The sequence below is a fragment of the Ochotona princeps genome, chromosome 8 (genome assembly GCF_030435755.1).
Source record: "Ochotona princeps isolate mOchPri1 chromosome 8, mOchPri1.hap1, whole genome shotgun sequence".
In the NCBI taxonomy this organism is placed as follows: domain Eukaryota; kingdom Metazoa; phylum Chordata; class Mammalia; order Lagomorpha; family Ochotonidae; genus Ochotona; species Ochotona princeps.
Window position 1 is genome coordinate 36,851,959 of NC_080839.1, and position 20,779 is coordinate 36,872,737.

Sequence of the window (20,779 nt, forward strand, 5' to 3'; positions counted from 1 at the left end):
ACGTGGAGAGACACACACACAAAGACAGAAATGTTCAATCAACCTGCAGCAGATGGGGGTGAGCCAGGCCGAAGCCAGGAACCCCCAGTTCCACTACAGTCTCCTGCCTGGCTGGCAGAGGTCCCAGCACCCGAGTCCTTCCCTCCTGCCTGCCAGGGGAGCAGCAGCAGGAAGTTGGACTGGAAGCACAGGCAGGACTTCCATCCAGGCACTCTGACATGGAATATGGGTTTCACAAGCAGACTTAAACTTGCCACACAATGTCTATCTTGAAAACAATTTGGATAAAAATCTTCCTAACTGATAAGCAGCCATGTGGTAATATGTTGTGTTTGATGGAAAATTAAGAAAAAGGATTTACAGAATCTTAATCTTTCCAATTGTTTTATTACATTTGCTTCTTGTAAATTGTAAAGATGTCAAATACGACAATATGCAGGATGAAGACCACACATATTTAAAAAAAGAACTTCGAAATTTTAAGGTTACTTTGGCAGAGTAAAAGAGAAAGGGAGAGACAGAGAGACATGGTTCAATCTCCAAATACCCACCAACAGCCAATGCTCAGACACAGTAAACCCAGGCCAGGAACTAGGAATTCCACCCTGGTCTTCCATATGGGTGACAGGGACACATGCACTTGAGTCATCTTCCACCATGCCTTCCCAGGAGCATTAGTAGGGAGCTGCATTGGAAGCAGGGCAGTTGGAACTCAAACTCAGAACTCCAATATTGGGCACTGGTGTTGCAAGTGCTGGCTGTGCACAATGACCCAACTTAGCCAGCATTCTTAATGTACCCAGCTGTCTCTCACTTTACCCTGTTGAGATAACTGCCACCTCGTTTCTCCTTTGTTCTAAATATTAGGTTAAAATCTAAAAAAAAAAAAAAATTTTTTAAAGAGGAATAGTGTTGTGGCATATAAGCTTAAGCTGCTGTCTGTAATGCTAACAGTCCATATGGGTGCTGGTTCAAGGCCTGGCTGCTTGACTTCTAATACAGTTCCCTGCTAATGTGCCTAGGAAAGCAGTGGGAGGTGGCCCGGGTCCTTGAGTCCATGTGGGAGACATGGATGAAGTTGCTGGCTCCTGGCTTTGGCTTGACCCATCCCCATCTGCAGTAGCCATTTGGGGAGTGAATCAGCGTATGGAAGATCTATAGCTCTCTCCCTTTTCTTTGTAACTATGCCTTTCAAAGAAAGTAACTCTTAAAAAAAATAAAACAGATCAAACAAACAAACAAGAGAAAGGCCAAGCTATAAAAAAAAATACATGCACCCTCTAAGTAAATATGTGTTGGTGAGTGAAAATTTGGTCTAATGGTCCAGACCCCAGTTGGGATGCCCCTGTACTATATAGAAGTGTTTGGAATCAGTATCTGGATCGACTCCTGACTCCAGCTTCCTGGAATGCAGACCCTGGGAAACAGCAGTGGTGGCCCACATGATTAGGTTCCTGCCATCATTTGACAGACCTTGATGGAACTTCCAGATTGGGTCCCATCAGTACCACTGCAGGCATTTAGGGAATAAGTCACAAATGTTTGTTCAATCTTTCCCTCCTTCCTACTTAAACTTTTAGAAATAAATAAATACACCTCTGAATATCCTGCCAGCTGCTTTTCTGAATCTAACATACACTGCGGTGGTCTCTGGGATTAACCTGGCATCTGTCTCCCAGGAATATGATTTACTCCCCTTTCCTGCATGCCATGAACTTTTTGAGGACTGGGAACTTGTTTCATTTTCATGTATTTATTTTTTAAAAATATTTATTTTTTCATTTTTATTGAAAAGTCAGATTTACAGAAAGGGAAGAGACAAAAGAGAAAGATCTATCATCTGCTTGTTCACTCCCCAAGTGGCCGCAACAGTAACAGCTGAGCTAATCCAAAAGCCACCAGACCTGCCACTAGCCCAAAATTTTGCATGTAGTGGCACATGCTATGGCCTAGCCTTGTGTGTCCTATATCCCATCTGGTTCTTATACACATACCCATGGGTGCTGCTGCCTTGACCAGCCTGATCTACCCCCCAACCTTGGCTCTCATGCTCACCAGTGGGAGCTGTAGTCCAGCAGGAGCGTGCCCGTAGTTCCCCTACCATATCTACTCCAAGCCCTGCTTCTTGTACCTGTCAGAAGGTACTGCAGGTGCTGATGTAGTAGGAAACATGGAGTGGACTCCTCCCTTTTTCCCCCTAATGACACAGGAAAAAAAAAAAAAAAAAGAAACATTTGTCCCACCCACCTTCCTCCATACCTGGACCCTCCTAACCCTAATCAGAGATCCACCTGGGTGTGCATCCCGCTCAATTATGTAAACAACATTAAAAACAAATTTTATGTTTTTTTAAAAAGGGAAAAAAAAAGCAATGTCCCAGGAGCCAATGTAGTCAGGTGAATAAAAAACACACAAGGATATAAGGTAAGAGAGATGGGACAGGTTAAAAAAAAATAAAAAAAAGAGTGTAAAGGAGCGAGGAACACCTAGAATCCAATAAATGTGGATTTTCTTCCCTTGGTATTGTGATCAAAGGGACAAGTTCTCGGAGTTTGCTTTTTTTTTTTTTTTTTAATAAAGAAGATAGGTTGGTACTGCTGTTGACACACTCATATCCTATGAAGGATTTCTAAAGTTGCTGCCTGTGCATATATAAAACAGCAAAGTTACTATCCACTCCCTCTCGACCCATTTAGGAAAAGTTTATTGAAAGAGCCGTCAGAAGGGCCTGGCGCAGTAGCCTAGGGGCTAAATCCTCGCCTTGCAACCATCAGAATCCCATATGGGTGCCAGTTTGTGTCCCAGCAACCCCGCTTCCCATCTAGCTCCCTCTTGTGGCCTGAAAAGCAGTAGAGGACAACCCAAGACCTTGGGACCCTACACCCAAGGAAGCTCCTGGCTCCGGACTGGCTGAGCTCTGACCATTGCAGCCACTTGGGGAGTGAACCAGCAGACAGAGGATCTTCTCTAATCTCTCCTCCTGTCTGTATATCTGACTTTACAATACATAAATAAATAAACCTTTTTTAAAAACCCTTCAGAGACAACAACCTCCATAATCCTGCATGTCCTACAATGCCTTATTCAGCAACCTTCTGAAGATAGAATTTTAAGAGAATTCATTTCTTTATCCAGGTTCAGAATAAGCTTGACAATCTCAAACTAGTTAGGAACACCCAGATTCAAGTAAAATGCTAAAGTTTTTGGAATAGTTACCTGTTGGAATTTAAGAAAAGACAATCTTTGTAGTTAAATAATGCTACCACAGAAAAGGTACTGCTTTTTCTCCTAACTGCTATTCTAGGGCTGTGTGTAATGTGTAGTATCTAGTGCAGAACATGGAGATATCAACAAATATGGTAAATGAAAGGAAGAAAGTTTCATTTGGCAAATAAACCTCTAATCGTGTCGAATTGCATAGTGGAAAGCAGGTCAATACTTAAATGACCACATATTCCTTTTAAAGTAAATAAATTGAATAAACTTTCCCACATTCTACCCACAGGAGACACCAACACACCAAACTGATAGTACAATATTGCCCTCTGCTGGAACAACTACGAAAGCTAAACCAGAAAGAACAACATTTAACAGAACTTAAAACAACCCGGTGATAAAAAAACTTTTCCTCACTGCAAGTAGTCCACACTGTGGCTGAAAATCACTTCTTTCTGCTTTTAACCCTGCAACAGTCTAACGCCTCTTTTGCAAAGAAGCCCTTCAAATATTTAAGGAGAGCAAATCCACTCCGAGTTATCTACTCCACAAACTGAATAACCCAAGTTCCTTCAGCAGTGGCTCCCACTCCAGGTTTCAGACACCCTTCCGCATTTGTAATGCACTAAATCATCTAAATGTGGGTTTATTTTCTATTGCTCCTGTGGCAAATTATCGGAACTGCAGTGGTTGAAAGAAACACTAGTTGAGGCTGGCAGTGGCACAACAGGCTAATCTTCCTGCTGGTGTCAGCATCCCATATGGGCACCAATTCATGTCCCAGCTGCTCCACATCCCTTTCAGCGCCTTGCTTATGGCCTGAGAAAGCAGGAGGATGGCCCAAGGTCTTGGTGTCCCTTCACCCACGTGGGAGACTTGAAAGAAGTTCCTGGATCTTAGCTTCAGATCAAGCCAGCTTTGGCCATTTCAGCTATTTGGGGAGTGAACTAGCAGATGGAAGATCTCTGTCACTCCCTCTCTCTTGCTCTGAAATAGAACAAACAAATCTTTAAAAAAAAAAAATACTAGTTTATCATCAGCACAAGTTTACTTGGCTCTTTAGACTAACCCAGGTCTCACCAGGTGGCACTAAGGCATCAGCATGTTCCTTCTTGGGCTGTAGGGAAACTGCACTCCCTTGCCTTGTCTAGCTCAAGAGGCCAGCCACCAGCACTGCCTGATTTTGACTTCTCTTCCCCTATCTTAAAAAAAAAAAAAAAAAAAAAAAAAAAAGGTCAGGTTGCCATTTTCCATTTTCCAACTATTCTTCCATATCCACATCGCCCTCTCACCTGGATCTCAGCAAGGAAAGGTAAAGAGAACCCAGAATAACTAAGATAATCTCGCTGTTTTAGGAGCTTGATGTCCACATCCCTTTTTCATGTAAAATAACACATTCACAAGCTCCTGGAATTCAGACATGGGTTACACAGATTGCCCTTCCATGTACTCTTGTTCCTTCCGAAGTAGACTGCTCCATCTGAACGGGGCACTTCAAGAATGGCCAGAACAAAACAAAAGACATCGCCATCCTCCTCATTCCAGACACTGTCCTTCTAACACCTGGACTATGACCTCTAATGATTATGATGATCTAGTCATTTCATTACCTAAATGCTTAACCAAAATTCCTTATCTTTCTCTAAAACACAGGTTCTATATCACTCATGTCTTTCCCTTTATTTGGCAGTTAAAAATCATAACTAGGGGAGAACATGAATAGAGTTCTATAGCAATCAGAAACTTCCTTAAGGTTTAGTGATTCTTGAATTCCGGTGTGTACACAAACCAGGGAGCTTCTCTGAGCCCTAACTCCACAGATGACTTGGGGAGTCTGAGACATGGCCCTATAATCTTCCCAACACCCTTCTCCAAGTGAGTTTCACGTTTGATCTGTGAGACGATAGGGAATATGGTTCACTCTGATGCTAGTCATTAATTAGCCCCTTTTGGGTACGGTCAGTTTCGTTCCACTGCTGCTCACTTTACGGAATGCATAAAGAAATCTGGTCACCCGAGGCAGAATCTCACTCATGCTGGTGCTCCTGTTTTCCATGACCTTCCAGTCTGTCTAAAAAAGGATGCAAACACACTTTGTTTTTCACAGACCAGATCAGTAGGTTGACAGCCTCATCTTCATCCTCAATAACCACAGTTCATTCCTTTACTTCATGACCTAGAATCTTGCCAGGACCTCAGGGTCAGGCTCACCAATTTTAGCTAAGAACCAACAGACTGCAGTTTTCAACATGTGGTCCTTGCAACGGCAGCACCAGCAACGCTCATGAGAGTGCTAGAAACCCAAATTCATGGGTTCTGCCTGACCCTCTATATTAGAACCTCCACGGATGGGGTCTGCACAACCCCACAAGTGAATCTTAATGCATCTTGAAGTTTGAAAACCACAACATTAGGAAAATAAAATGTTCTAATCCAAAAGTTGTTATATAAAGTGCTCTCAACCAAACATGATTTCTATCAAATGCACATATCCTGTGCCTAAGAAAAGCTCCTAACATGGTAGCCAGTAACTTTGGATTATCTTGTTCGTATGACTAACTCATCACCCCTCTCCTTGGTAACAGCACAATGTCCTGGTCTATCTACCCGTTTCTCTCTCCTATTAGTCTCTTTTTGATGAAATTTGGGATTGTTTCACTCTCAGAATCTAGAATCTCAATGCTAATTTCTTGCCATATCCCTCTATTATGTCTCTCAACAAATCTGAGTCTTACACACTACATACTTAAATACCATTTTTGAGCCAGCACAGTGGCACAGCAAGCTAAGCCTCCATCCTGTGGCACCACCATCCCATATGGGCTGTGACTCACATCCCAGCTGCTCTGCTTCTGATCCAGCTGTCTGCGTATGATGTAGAAAAGCAGCAGAGGATGGCCCAAGTTCTTGAAACTCTGTACCATTGTGGGAAACCCGAAGAAAACCCTGGCTCCCAGCTTCAGATGGGCTCAGTTCCAGTCATTGCAATCATTTGGGGTGTGAACTAGCAGATGGAAGACCTTCTTTCTATCTTTCCTCTCTCTGTAAAATCTGCCTTTCAAATAAGAAAATGTTCTAAAAAACAAAACAAAACAAAAAAAAGCACCAGTTTTCTATTATTACACTCAAATGGTAATTCCAAATCCAGAAAGTCAACAAAATAGTAATGAGATAGTTATTCCTATCCCTGGCTGGCACTGTGACACAACACACTAAACCCCCCACCTGCAATGCTGGAATCCCAAATGCGTGTTGGTTCAAGTTATTCCACTTCCAATCCAACGGACGGTCTCATTCTCTCACTCTCCCTCTCACCCACACCTTCCAAACAAATAAAATACACTTAAAAATTTTAAAAACTATTTTACTCCTTTCTTTTGTATAATCTCAACTTTGTCAGTCAGATTTTGTACGTCAGTATAAACTGTGGAGACTGTAAGCATCCAGTTCTACTATTTTCCATATCGCTGTCTGTGACTCTCTGACCTGGCCTCTACTTATTTTGCTTACCATATCTTATTGCTGCCTATCAGTGTTTCACCAGCTACTGTACCCCTTTTTCTTCTCTTTAGCAGCACTCAGGTTAAAGCTGTCCTGATCAGATCAGAAGTTCCTAAGGAAACACACTCAGCAGAGACATTCCATCCCTCTATATTCCAAACTCAGTGGAAAGTGATGATGATAATGCTAACTGCAAAGTTTTCTTCCTAAACTACTTTTTTAAAGATTAATTTTTCTTTTTTTTTTTTTTGGAAAGTCATATTTACAGAGAGGAGAGACAGAGAGAAAGATCTTTCGTTCGCTGCTTTACTCCCCGCAAAGGCTACAGCTGAGCCAATCCAAAACCAGGAGCCAGGAAGCTCCTCCAGGTCTCCCACTCGGATGCAGGATGCTCGGACCATCTTCCTGCCTTCCCAGGCACATTAGCAGGGAGCTGGCTAGAAAGAGGGAGGCAGAGCAGTGGGGATGGGGAGACTCCAATCTGCACTCTGTTAAGTGATGCTGACATTGCGGTGAGTGACTTCAACCACTGTGCCATAACACCAGCCCCTCTTTATTTCTTTTATAAACAGAAATAAGTATCACCACAGTGATTAAATACTTACTTACAGATCATGTATCTGGGATCATAATTTATTTCTTACAAGTGGAAAAAATGCAATCATTCAAATGACTTCATTGTATATTCCACTCTGAATTTTGAACTAGCATCAATCAATTCTATACACATATTTTGTTCTATACCAAAGTTCTAAATCAAAAACATTTAAAAGATCTAAGTTGAAAAAAAAAAAAGATCTAAGTTGAAAGCTACAATGTAGATTATGGTGCTAAAAAAAGTCACATAGTTATATTCAAAATGAAAGAATATTGTGAAGGTATGTGTATGTAATTTAAATTGGGATTCACCACATGTAAGGTGGCAAAAAAGTAATTTATATACAGCTCAACCTGCAATTGCATTCACAATTCTAAGCGATAAAAGATAGTCACACGAGCAAAACATAAAAGAAGAAAATCACATGAATAAACACAATTTTCTGAAGAATTTTGGGATGCAAAAAGTATCATGCATATGAAATAACAGACTTCTCAAATAAGTATTATTCCTAAGAAATGAATAGGGAAAAATCTATTACTCAATAACATAAATGAAAACAACTATTAATTCTTCAATAATTGGAATGTTCACCTGTTTCTGCCAAATAGGTTACTGACTGGAATCAGTTACAAAAGGTGAACAGAGTATAAACAGAATAATCAGATATTTAAATACAACATCTTTTATTCCAACATGGAATATAAGTGTCTCAAGTATCCACTACATATGAACTAAATACTGTTAAAATCATCACAAATATAAAAATGGACAACATAAATTTTAATGTAAATATAAACTTTGATTGGATGGTTTTGATGGTAAAATATATAGTCAAATTTAGGAGTGTGTTTTTACTCTATTTTTGTTACTCAAAACACTGCAACTTTAGGTCACTTGGTTTTTGGAAGCTAGCTTCCGTTTGCCAAAAATTAGACATGATCAGTGAGAGATATAGTTAGGTCATTTCATTGCATGAACATTTCAGTGTACTTACATAAGCTAAAATGGCTACAGCAGCACCAGGTGATAAGATCTTAGGGCCCACCATTGATATGTGGCCCACGGTTGATCCAACTCATAAGGCCTTATGACTAAATCACCAAAAGAGATACTACTTAAAAACCATTCTACTCTTTCTCCCAGCTTATCTCAACTATTCTTTCCAGCTTCACCATATATGAATTCCGCCTATCTGGGCTAAAAAACAACCGTGTTAACCCCAGGGAAGTAAAGATTTAAAGTCAGGCATCTGAGTGGCATGCTGGATTTCTTGGGGAAAAGATGTCTCATACGCATAATGGATATGATTAGTCCCATGCTTGTATTTTCAGACAAGTGTCTCACTGTACTTAACAGGAGTGACAAAGATAGGTTTATGTTTTGGCATCAGATTTGACAGTAATGACCATGGTGATTTTTTTTTTTTTTTTAACAAAGGCAGAAGGCTAACAAGGAGGCTATTGCCCTCCCTTTTAGAACCAGAAGCGCCATGTTTTTATATTTTACTGCACATAATAAAGGTGCATCCTAAGGGAAACAGCCTTACCCTAGAATGAAAACATACACCTGCCTCAAAGATCTTGTCACGTCTTTTTCTCTGTCATGCTCACACAGATCTAACACTCTAGAAGTGTTTCCTACTGAATGGGGACCTTTAAGAAGGCTGCAATTCGGTGAAAAATACACTAATGTGAGTCAGCAATTCCTTTCTTCATTCTTTTATTCAACATTTATTAAGTAGCTATAAACTGCTTCAACCGCTAAATACATAAAAACATGAAAAATACAATAAGGACTATTTCTATGCTCCCATTTTATGCTAATTTCCTCAGTTGCTTCTCATATATAATTTTACATATGCAAATGACCTTACCTCTCTTACAGATAGCTGTGCTGGGAAGGAGACTGAAAACATCAAGTTGCTAAATTCAAATCCGGAGGCCTCAACCTTCTGACACACCTAAGGAAGTATAACAATTACATAGATTCCAAGAATTGCTAAAAAAAAAAAAATTAATCTGTCAAGCTTCCCCATGGGGCGGGGGAACTGTCACAAACATCCTGAGATGAAGTATTAACCAACGATGCTACCGTCTAACATCAGGAAGAATCCGAGCAGGACTGACACCACAGAACAATCTGCTGAGTACTGAAAGACTTCTGGAAGCCAGCATTGTGGTGAAACGGGTAAGGCTGCTGCCTGCACAGCCAGCATCCCATATGGGAGCTGGTTCCTGTCCCGGCTGCTCCATTTCTGATCCAGCTCCCTGCTAATGACCTAGGAAAAGCAGCAGAAGATGACACAGGTTCCTGAGGTGTGGCTACCCACACGGAATATCTGGGAAGAAGCTTCTAACTTCAGGCTGGTCTAGTTTTGGCAACTGCAGCCATCTGGGGGGTAAACCAGCAGGCAGAAGATTCTCCGTCTCCCCACCTCTCTTACTTAAACAAACAAATCTTTTATTAAGATTGGTGAGGCTGAAGCCAGTGCCCAGAATTTAATTCAGGCCCAACCGGCTAAGCCACCACCCACTGCCTCCCACAGCGCACTTAGCCTGAAGCTGGAACCGGGGGCAGACTGAGACGCAAACTGGAGCATTGTGCTACAGGATACAAATGTACCAACCAGGGTCTTAACTGCTGCACTGAGGATCCACCCCAATACAGCACTCCTGGCAGCAGGAAACAAAAGGCAACCCCACAGCCAATCGTTTACCCTCTATCATTGATCTGTTCTAGATAGTACTAGGTATGACTAGGGAAGACCTTTTCCGAGAGGGTTAAGCCAGTCATCTTACTTCAGACATCCAGCTGTGACTCCTGACTACACCTTCTCACTCCAGTGATGACTCCTGCTACCTGGACTGTACCCCCAGAACCCAGCCCTGACTACTGCAGGCAAATGGAAGAGGGAAAAGGATCTTCCATCCTTTCTCTCTCAAAAGAAAAAAAGAAATCCTTTCCAACTCCTTGCCATTCTTAAATAGAAAAAGGAAAATAAACCACTATATTTGCCCTTCAGTTGAACACTTGTGATGAAAATATGTAACTACATATTTCATTTCTTTTCAGCTATGCTGACAAAAAGGTAATTTGAGAACGGTAGAATTTTTTTCTTCAAAAAAGCTTAGAAAATGGGGACTCACCTGGGAAGGCAGCATTCCACGGGGTTTCACACACAGCTCCCTGCTAATGCACCTGATGATCCAAGTGCTTGGGCCCCTGCTATCCACATCAAAGTTCAGATGGGGTTTCTGGCTCCTGGCCTCTGCTGGGCGCAGCCATGGCTATTGCAACCATGTGGGGGTGAACTAGCAGATCAAAGATCTCTTTCTCTCTCCTCCCCTCTTTCTCTGTCACTTTGCCTTTCAAATGAATAAATCTCTTAAAAACTTAATTTATAGGGCCCGGCGGCGTAGCCTAGCGGCTAAAGTCCTCGCCTTGAAAGCCCCGGGATCCCATATGGGCGCCGGTTCTAATCCCGGAAGCTCCACTTCCCATCCGGCTCCCTGCTTGTGGCCTGGGAAAGCAGTCGAGGACGGCCCAAAGCTTTGGGACACTGCACCCGCGTGGGAGACCTGGAAGAGGTTCCTGGTTCCCGGCTTCGGATCGGCGCGTACCGGCCCGTTGCGGCTCACTTGGGGAGTGAAACATCGGATGGAAGATCTTCCTGTCTGTCTCTCCTCCTCTCTGTATATCCGGCTTTCCAATAATAATAAAATCTTTAAAAAAAAAAAACAAAAAAACAAAAAAACAAAAAAAAAAACCTTAATTTATAAAAATGTTCCAAAGATCTATTCATGTGAATCAGACCTCAATGAATGTTCCTGTCCCTATTCAAACAAGAAGTATAGGCCTTGCAACTGAAAGTGTCTACATACTTCCACCAATAATACAGACTAGATTATTCACCTTTTTAATGAACTCTTTCTCACAGAACTCTTGAAGAACTCCAAGACAGACATTGCACACACATAAAGTGTCATCCTTGGAAGCAACGCTTTCATCTTCAGACACAGAGTTCTTTATCTCTCCATTCTCACTTGGATTATCGGTGCCAGTCTCCGGATCTTGTAGTCGCATTTTTTTGAGAGGTGGGTTTGTGATTTCCAAAGTTAACTCATCTTTTCCAGTTTTCAGAAATTTTTGTAGTTCAGTGAGCAACTCCTAGAAAATTATAAAAGGAAAAGTAATATTCTTTTGACAATGCATTTAGGATTTCTAGATGAGATGAAGCATAAAAATTAGGACATAAAAAAGACAATATAATACCAATGTAAATCAATTCTGGTACAATCATCTAATTTTATTAATCAGCTTTGGTCACAAAGGAATTTAAAAGGACTCTTGGAGCTGCTAATGTGTCATAGCAGGCAAAGCCATATGGGCACTGATTGTAGTTCAGCTTCGTCTCTTCCAATCCTGCTCCCTGATAACGTACCTGGGAAAAGCAGTGAAGGGTGGCCCAAGTTCCTGGGGCTCTGTACCTGCTTGGGAGACCTGGAGGAAGCTCCCAGCTCCTGGCTTTGGACAACCCGAGCTCTAGCCCTAATAGCCATTTAGAGAGTAAATCAGCAGATGGAAGATTTCTGTCTCTCCCCTTCTCTTTCTAATTCTGACTTTCTTTTTTTCTTTTTTATTGCAAAGTCAGATACACAGAGAGGAGTAGAGACAGAAGGGAAGATCTTCCATCCGATGATTCACAAACGGCCGGTGCTACGCCAATCCAAAGCCAGGAGCCAGAAGCTTCCTCCAGGTCTCCCAAGCAGGTGCGGGATTCAAGGCTTTAGGCTGTCCTCGACTGCTTTCCCAGGCCACAAGCAGGGAGCAGCAAGGGAAACAGGGCTGCCGGGATTAAACCGGTGCTCATATGGGAATCCAGGCACGTTCAAAGCAAGGACTTTAGCTGCTAGGCCATGGCGCCGGGTCCTTAGTTCTGATTTTCAAGTAAAATAAATGAGCATTTTAAGAAAGAGATGCTTAAAATTTATTTATAAGATAGAATTACAGAGAAAGGGAGACAGATCTTCCATCTGCTGATTCATTTCCCAAGGGACCATTATAGCCAGAACTGGGATTGACTAAAGCCAGGAGCAAGCAGCTTGTTCCTGGTCTCCCAAATGAGTACTGGGTCTTCAAGGCTTTGGACCATTTCCCACTGATTCCTCAGATTATCAGCAGGGAGTTGAATCAGAAGTGGAACAGTCGGGACACGAACCAGCACCCATGGGATGCCAGTGCTGCGGGTGAAACAGCTTGATATACTACCATGCTAGCCTCAATAAATACTTTTTTTTTAATAAATACATACTTACAAGTGAATTCTCTACATTACATTATGAACATATTTCCTTTTTTAAATACTTATTTATTTTTTATTGGAAAGGCAGATTTACAGAGAGAAAGATCTTCCATGCGATGGTTCACTCCCCAAATGGCTGCAATGGGCAGAGCTGAGCTGATCCGAAGCCAGGAGCCAGGAGCCTCCCGACTCCTTCGGGTTTCCCTCGCAGATGCAGGGTCCCAAGGCTCTGGGCCACCCTCAACTGCTTTCCCAGGCCACAAGCAGGGAGCTGGAAGGGAAATAGAGCATCTGGGATTACAATCGGCGCCCATATGGGATCTGAGTATGCAAGGCAAGGACTTTAGTCACTAGGCTACTGTGCTGGGCCCACGAACAAATTTTGAAAAAGTTCATGTGTAAGTGAGACTGAAGTCCTAACTGAGCAGGAAGATTCCATGAATAAATTGACTTATTTATTTTTGCACTAATTATATAAATAAATTTAACCTAGCACGTCTGAAATCTTTGAATATGTACCCAATATAAAAAGTACCAAGAAGTACTTTTTCATAGCTTATTGAACAAATGTATTAATTTGGTTTCTAGTTCTATTGTGAGTCTTTCAGCTGTATTAATTTCAGAGAACCTCAATTATAATTACTGATATATAAAATACCTAAGTTGTCGGGCCCAGCACAGTAGCCTAAAGTCCTTGCCTTGCACACACTGAGATCCCATGTGGGCGCTGGTTCTAATCCTGGCAATCCCAATTCCCATCCCAGCTCCCTGCTTGTGGCCTGGGAGAGCAGACGAGGATGGCCTAAAGCCTTGGGACCTTGCACTGATGGCAGACTCAGAAGACATTTCTGGCTCCTGGCTTTGGCTCAGCTCAGCTCTGGCTGTTGCAGCTACTTGGGGAGTGAACCAGTGGATAGATCTTTCTGTAAATCTGACTTTCCAATAAAAGTAATCAAATCTTTAACATAAAAACACCTAAGTAGTCAATTTTGCTGGGTTAACAATCTCAATCACTAAAACTTCATAGGTAAAATATTTAATGTGAACATTGACAGAAAAGTCAATTAAAAATAATTTTGAGATCGTTTACCAAACAAATGCTGAAGATGTTGAAATGTGGCATCATAATTAAAAACCATTTGTGTGCGTTAAGTTGGAAGAATCCCTGAGGCTGGTACTGCGTCACAGCAAATTAAACTGCAGCCTGCAGTTCTGGCAACCCCTATGGGCGCTGAGTCCCAGTTGCTCCACTTCCCATCCAGTGTCTTGGTTTTATCAACGTATAAAACAAAGTTTTACAAAACTATATTTGCAATAATAACGATACATACAGACTTTTTTTTCCTTTTTGTATGTTTTTTAATTTTAGCTCCTACCTAGAAAGGAAAACATGGGATACTTGTCTTTCTGTATCCAGCTCATTTAATTCAACATGGTGTTCTATAGTTATGTATAGTTCTATAGTTTTGTAGCAAATGGTAGAACTGCATTCTTTTTTATAGCTGAATAATATTCCAATGTGTACACATGCCATACTTTTGTTATCCATTCATCTGATGATGGATCCTAATACATCTTACAAGTTTTGGTGAGAAGCAGGAAGTTAGAAGGGAAGTGGAGCAGCCAGGATTAGAACCAGTGCCAATATGGGATTCCCACGCACGCAACGTGAGGACTTTAGCCACTAGGCTACTGCGCTGGGTCTGAGAAGCAATATTTGGTAACATTCTAATTCAGCATCTCAGGAAAGGTCGACAAAAACATTAAATGTAGAACTAGCATCTGCTTCAAAGTCTCAACTGTTTCACTTCTCACCCAACTCCCCTGTAATGCTCTAGGAAAACACAGAAGACGGCCCAAGAGTTTGGAGCCCTGTTACCCTTGTGGAAGACCCAGGTAAAGCTTCTGGCTTCAGCCAGGCCTCCCACTGGCCTTTACAGCCATCTGAGGAGTGAACCAGCTTCTAGACCATCTGACCATCTCTCTGTGTCTTCTCTCTGTAATTCTGATTTCCAAATTAATCAATGTCTAAAAAAAATGCACTGGAGAATTCCTCCACAAAGCCTCTACACTAAATGTTAGACACGTCACTTAGGATGGAATCAGACTTATAATACCAATTTTTTAAGGTCATGGTTATTCCAAAATTATCACTAAATGTAATTATTTACTTGCATTTTGTTTAAATTACAGAAGAATTGTTTGTGGGTATTTACTCTCCAAAGTACAGGTATTAATTTGAACACAGAGAAGTGTTAACTTGGAAAAAGCAGAAATACCTTATAGGGAAGCTTGTAAGGAGTGTGCAGATCCACACCACAGAATCTGAAGACACACCTCGGGCAGGTCCCTGTACTCAGCAACAATCGAGCCACAGGTTTCTTCTCGTCGGTCAGTGGAAGCATACTAAATAATTCTAACTATAGAGAAACAAAAGTAAAAACATAAGCAGCCTTATTACTACAGTCACTCTATCACTTTTAGGGACAAAACAACTCTAATTTCACAAAAGACTATTGATACTCTCCATTAATGCCCTTTTCATCATTCTAAAACACTCCCTTTGGGCAGGTGTTTTGTGCCCATATGTTACATCGAGTGCCTGGAATGGAGTCCTTACTCTGCTTTGGACCCAGCTTCCAATTAGAGCTCCCCCCTGGAAAGCAACACACAGTTCAAATACTGGGGTCTCTGCTACGCACTGGAGAACCCAGATGGAGTTCCTGGCCCCAGCCTTGACTGTTACAGGCATTTAAGGAGTGAATCAGAGGATGGAAGATAACTTTTGCTTGTTCACTGTCACTCTCTTGCTCTACCTTCGAATAATGACAGAAATAAAATACAAACATGAAGAAAGTATATTAGCTAGATCAGGTAAAATGGTCTTAAGGTCAAGGAATTTAGCATTCTGAATAAGGCATATCAACAAAGTCAAGTAGACCAAAAGAAATAAAATTAAGAACAGTTTTCCGAGTGTGGGGATATTTGCCCCCTGAACCAGACCACTGGATGCCCCAGGAACATTCTGAGCGGACTGGGAAAGCTGCGGAAGCAGGCTTCCTGCTGGGATCGCAGGTGGCCTTGCTGGTGACAGGGGACTTGTGAGGCACCTATCTCTTCTTTTAGGGTTTGTGGCCCAAACATACCTCAGTACAAAGTTTCTTTATATTCCTTTTCTTGTTAAATCTGTCTGTTTACTGGTATTGGCTTTGCAACTCATGTTTGCTGTAATGTTGCCTGAAGCTGGTGATTTTTTCCCAAATTTCTTGTGATTTAGCTTTAGAGGAGCTTGTGCTATTGCATAGTTAACAAGAAACTTTTACCTGACTGCCTGCCTCCCCTGTAAAAAATTTAGTTTAAAGACACCCAGAAAAACTCAATAAAGTATGCACCGCTTCATCATGCAGCTGAGCCACTTCCCTGACACTGTGCCTACAAAAGCAGTGGAAGACGGCCCAAAGGTCCCTACAGCCACAGGAGAGAGCAGGAAGAAGCTCCTGGCTTTGGACTGGCCCAGCTCTAGCCAATGTGGCCATTTAGGGAGAAATTTTTCCATTAGAAATTAAAAATAGATTTCCTAGGAAAAAAACAAAGTATTCTAAAGAATATAACACTTGTGAAACCTTAGACCTTAATAAAAGTTTAGCAGTCAAGTATTTAAAATAAACTGACAGGGCCTGGAGCGGTAGCCTAGTGGCTGAAGTTCTCGCCTTGTCCTCCTCCTAGGATCCCATATGGATGCCAGTTCATATTCCAGCAGCACTGTTTCTCATCCAGCTCCCTTCTTGTGGTCTGGGAGAGCAGTCAAGGATGGCCCAACGCCCTGGGACCCTGCACCAACGTGGGAGACCTGGAGGCTGGAGGCTGGAGGCTCCTGGTATTGGCTCAGCTCAGCTCTGGCCATTGCGGCCATCTGGGGAGAGAATCAGCGGGCGGAAGATCTTCCTATCTGTATATCTGACTTTCCAATAAAAATAAATTTTTTAAAAAATAAAACAACAACAAAAACAAATTGACAAGTAGATGCAAAAACATCAACTTTGCTTTGACGGTATTACAGCTAAATAGAAATCACCGAAAACTGAATAAATTTGCTCCTTCCATCCACTAACAAAACCTCCAACCAAAAATATTCAGTGCAAAATGAGATCATTTACCTATAATATTGCCAATTTTGCAACTTGAATAAACCCACATAGAAAAAATACCATATACCAATAAGGGAAAATTCTCCGTCTGTTGCTAGGAGTAGCAAAAGTTCAAATTATCTAACTGCTCTTGCAAAAAACAGGTCTTCCGGTCAGTGAACTCATTCCTTCACAATAATGAAATTGTAATATGTTATAAATCAATGATGGCATGACCATGAGTGGTACGATGGACACCATCCTATAAAAGGCAACAGAGCCTTTTAATCCGTTTGATTTCGTAACTCAAAGGAACCTGCTTCAAATTCGTACAAGGGTGAAGAGCTTAGCCAACAGCTTACTATGAAGACATGATTGTTATCATCAGCCTATTTTCCAAGACTTCAAAGTCACTGCTCTTAGGTGTTTAAATGTTTGTGGCTACTTACCGAGAGCAGATTTTTCATGTAAGATAATGAGAAAGACAGGAGTACAGTTCTACCTAATTCTTCATCATAAAAACCAACAGCCAGAACTACAAGCACAGAGATGACCTCTGGCTGGGCTCTAATGTAGGTGAATATGTGAATTCATAAGGAGAGGTAGAGAAAAAAAAATCAGCTTCTATGGGCCTAACAGTGAGAATTTACACATACTAGCAGTGGAAACACTTATTGTGGAGTAAGTTGGGCCCCAAGATAGTTTCAAGAAATTACACAATATATATTCTAAATAAACCTACATGAATTTATTCAGGTTGCAAAACCTGACAACATGCACTGTGCAGTATTATTCACAAGTGCAATCTTTAGCCGCTAGGCCATGCTGCCGGGCCCCACAAGTGCAATCTAAATGCCTTCCCCCAGCCCATTTAATCTGTTAGTTTGATACTGAGAAAACGGATCATACAAGGCACTGAACATAAGCAGATTTTTGGTGTTTTCTTTTTTTAAATATATTTATTTAAAAACGTTACAGAAAAGATCTAGCTGCTAGTTTACTCCCCCCAGATGGCAACAATGGCCAGGCTGTGCCAGGCCAAAGTCCACAGCCAGGAGTTTCAAGTGGGTCTCCCACGTAGAAGGCAGAGGCCCAAGTATTTGGGTTGTCTTCCACTGTTTTTCCAAGCACAAGAACAGGGAGCTGGATCAGAAATGGACAGGCAGGTTTCAAATGGAATATCAGCCGGACAGGTGACAGCTTAACCTCTTGAAGCACAGCGCTGGCCTGCCATTGTCCAGCTCCAGCTGAGTTGGGAACTCGAAAAGGGTGAAGGGTGCGTGAATGAGAGAAAGCGACAATGAGAGAAAGCTGTCCCCTTTATTTATACAGAAGCTATCACAAGCTCTGGCACAGACTTTTGAAGTCATGGTCAAATGGGTGTATCCAAGAATAATTCTGCCATTTGTTTCACCTAAAAACTCAATTAAAGTTCCTACTACAATTCTTATTCTACAACTCAATCTTGTATCACAGAGAACTTACAGATCAATGGAAGAATGAAACCATAAACACAGATCCCTTCATTAGCATAAGGTCAATGCAGACAGCCAAGATAGCATGAACAATAAAAGGCCCTTTGGCAAGACATTAACCTCCAAGCTCACATTGATAGTCAAAAGCCAACTCAACAGCAGCAAATAATGCCTGAATGGATTAGAATTCTGTAGGGAGGTCCAGTGTCCATGCAAAGGAAGGTGGAGCTGCATTCAGGTGCCTGTAGAGACATCCGCAGGGCCCTGCCATGCAGCGGGAAATTCCTTGCAGCCCTGCCTGCAGTGGAACAACACTCTTCACACCTTCCTGTCCCCCACATCCACTACATGGATCCCAGCATTGGCGCTTGAATGTAAGCATTTGAAGCATTTATCAGGGGCAGGTGCTTGGCATGGCAACTGAGACATGCTTGGGACACTTGCATACCACACTGAAGTGTCTGGGTTTGAGTCCCACTTCTTCCCCCATTACAGCTTCCTACTGACGCACACCCTTGGGAGGCAGCGGCTGACGCCCCAAGTGATTAGATTGATGCTGCTCTCACGGGAGATCCAAACAGTTTCTGGTTGCCTGTTGGGTGTGGTAGGGAACTTCTCTCTGTTTCTGTGCGCCTTTCCAATAAACACAGTGCATCCCCGAGGGCACTTCCTTCTCACAAGGCTGTTTGTGTCTTACCCCGGGAGGCAGAGCGACCGGGAGAAAGTTCCCATCCACTGACCCGGTGCTGGCAGAGGCCTGATCAAACACCAACAGGCTGAAGCTGGGAGCCAGGAATTCCATCAGGTGTTTCCCCTCCTTTCCATTAGTTAAAAGGCTCCATTTATTTACCTCGAAGACAAACAAATACACCCTCCCGCGTAAACAAATCAATGAGTCCTTAGGAAGAACGTTTTTGTAGCACTTTCTGGGGGCACTTGGTCACATTAAAAGGCATTCTCTCTTAGTTTTAAACACCTGATGTCGCTCCTTCAATCATCCACTAGAACAAAGGGATGGTACGAAATCAATGGCACATCACAATCTCCTGGCTCGGAGAACTTTCCAAACCTGTTGTGAATTGCAAAACCACCCAACGACAGCCAAACAACTTCAGACACAATGGGCACCTTCTTGGGTGTGTGTGTGTGTGTGTGTGAACCTCTCCATGTCATTTTCACCCAGCCACAATGCAGCACCCCCCCCCCCGAAGCATCTTGTAACAAACTTCTGCTGTTTGGCCTTGATGAAATTTCTCATCGTTTGGACCTAAGTTAGGAGCAATCAGTTGTTCCCCCTGAGGCTCGTTATCTTTGAAAGCAAGACCCCAGGAAGCCTCCCACACGTGGTTAACTTCCCCAGCACCCTCTGCCTTGGCGAAGAGCGTGGTTTTCCGTCCACACGTCTGGTTATACAAAGCTGCAACAGCGCAGCCTCCCCGACCTGATGCTCCTGTCAGGGGCCCCGACCCCCTGCTCCACACGCCCACGGCAGGGAGCTCCGTCTCTGGGATACTGGAGGAAAGGTTCAAGTTTTCACCACCGCGGGATGAAGAACACAAGAAAAGTGAAATCGTAAGATCTGGGCATCGCCGGTGCCGCGGGGTGGGTGTGGATGTCCCGCGAAGCAGGTGCACACCAGTGCCCGCCAGCCCTTGCTCCCCTCCAGGCAGGTCCTCGTCAGCCCTGCCGCCTGAGCACCCCAGCAGCAGCCGGCCAGCCCGGCCTGCACCCCGCACCCCAGCAGCAGCCGGCCAGCCCGGCCTGCACCCCGCACCCCGCGCCAGCAGCAGCAGCCGGCCAGCCCGGTCTGCACCCCGCACCCCGCGCCAGCAGCAGCAGCCGGCCAGCCCGGCCTGCACCCCGCACCCCGCGCCAACAGCAGCAGCCGGCCAGCCCGGCCTGCACCCCGCACCCCGCGCCAACAGCAGCAGCCGGCCAGCCCGGCCTGCACCCCGCACCCCGCGCCAACAGCAGCAGCCGGCCAGCCCGGCCTGCACCCCGCACCTCGCACCCCGCGCCAGCAGCAGCCGGCCAGCTTGCCCCGCCTCACCTTCTCCCTCGAGGCTGGCGCGTGGGCTGCTGACCCGCAGCGGGAACGGGGAAGACTAAAGCCCACGCACCGCCGGTGTCTAGCAATTGCGTTCCCGAGGAAACGCGATCCTCAGAACCAAAGAGCCAGGCCCCGCCACCTCGCGGCGACCGAGTGGATTTTGCCGTGATGGCAGTCAGGGAGATCTGCTAAAGTCTAGGTCTCACCGCTCCAAACACCATCCCCCGCGTGTTGCCCCGCGTGCCGGAGGAGTACCTGGGGCATTCCTCCCGACTCCCGGAGTCCAGTCAGTACCCGACCAGTCGCCCTCTGACGTCTAGGCTACTGTAGCCGCTGCCAGAACTATCGATGAGCCCTTGCGCACCCCTCCCCCCCGCCTCCCTCCGCCGATTTAGAACGGAATTTCTTCTTAAGGCAAATGCAAAGACAGGGTGTCCTCCCGGTCCGTGGCAGCGCCCTCCGCCCTCTGTGCCCAGGGCTGGCCGCTGCCCAGCAGCTCGGCTGGAC

General features: G+C 43.7%; 1 protein-coding gene across 2 annotated transcripts in view; it reads right to left on the reverse strand.

Moving 5' to 3' along the window:
* PUS10 (pseudouridine synthase 10) overlaps positions 1-20,574 on the reverse strand; it is a 66,556-nt gene extending 45,982 nt beyond the window's left edge. Inside the window, exons 1-4 of one of the 2 annotated variants that reach the window (XM_058667850.1) lie at positions 20,528-20,574; positions 14,900-15,040; positions 11,231-11,485; positions 9,192-9,278 (exon numbers count right to left, since the gene is read on the reverse strand). In XM_058667850.1, coding sequence (XP_058523833.1) covers positions 9,192-9,278; positions 11,231-11,485; positions 14,900-15,040; positions 20,528-20,536 — 492 coding nt within the window. In that variant the 5' untranslated portion in view covers positions 20,537-20,574. Of the gene's footprint in view, positions 1-9,191; positions 9,279-11,230; positions 11,486-14,899; positions 15,041-20,272; positions 20,504-20,527 lie in introns of those variants that run through there. The other variant, XM_004580116.4, reaches the window with a different exon arrangement.
* Between the last annotated feature and the right edge of the window lie 205 nt (positions 20,575-20,779).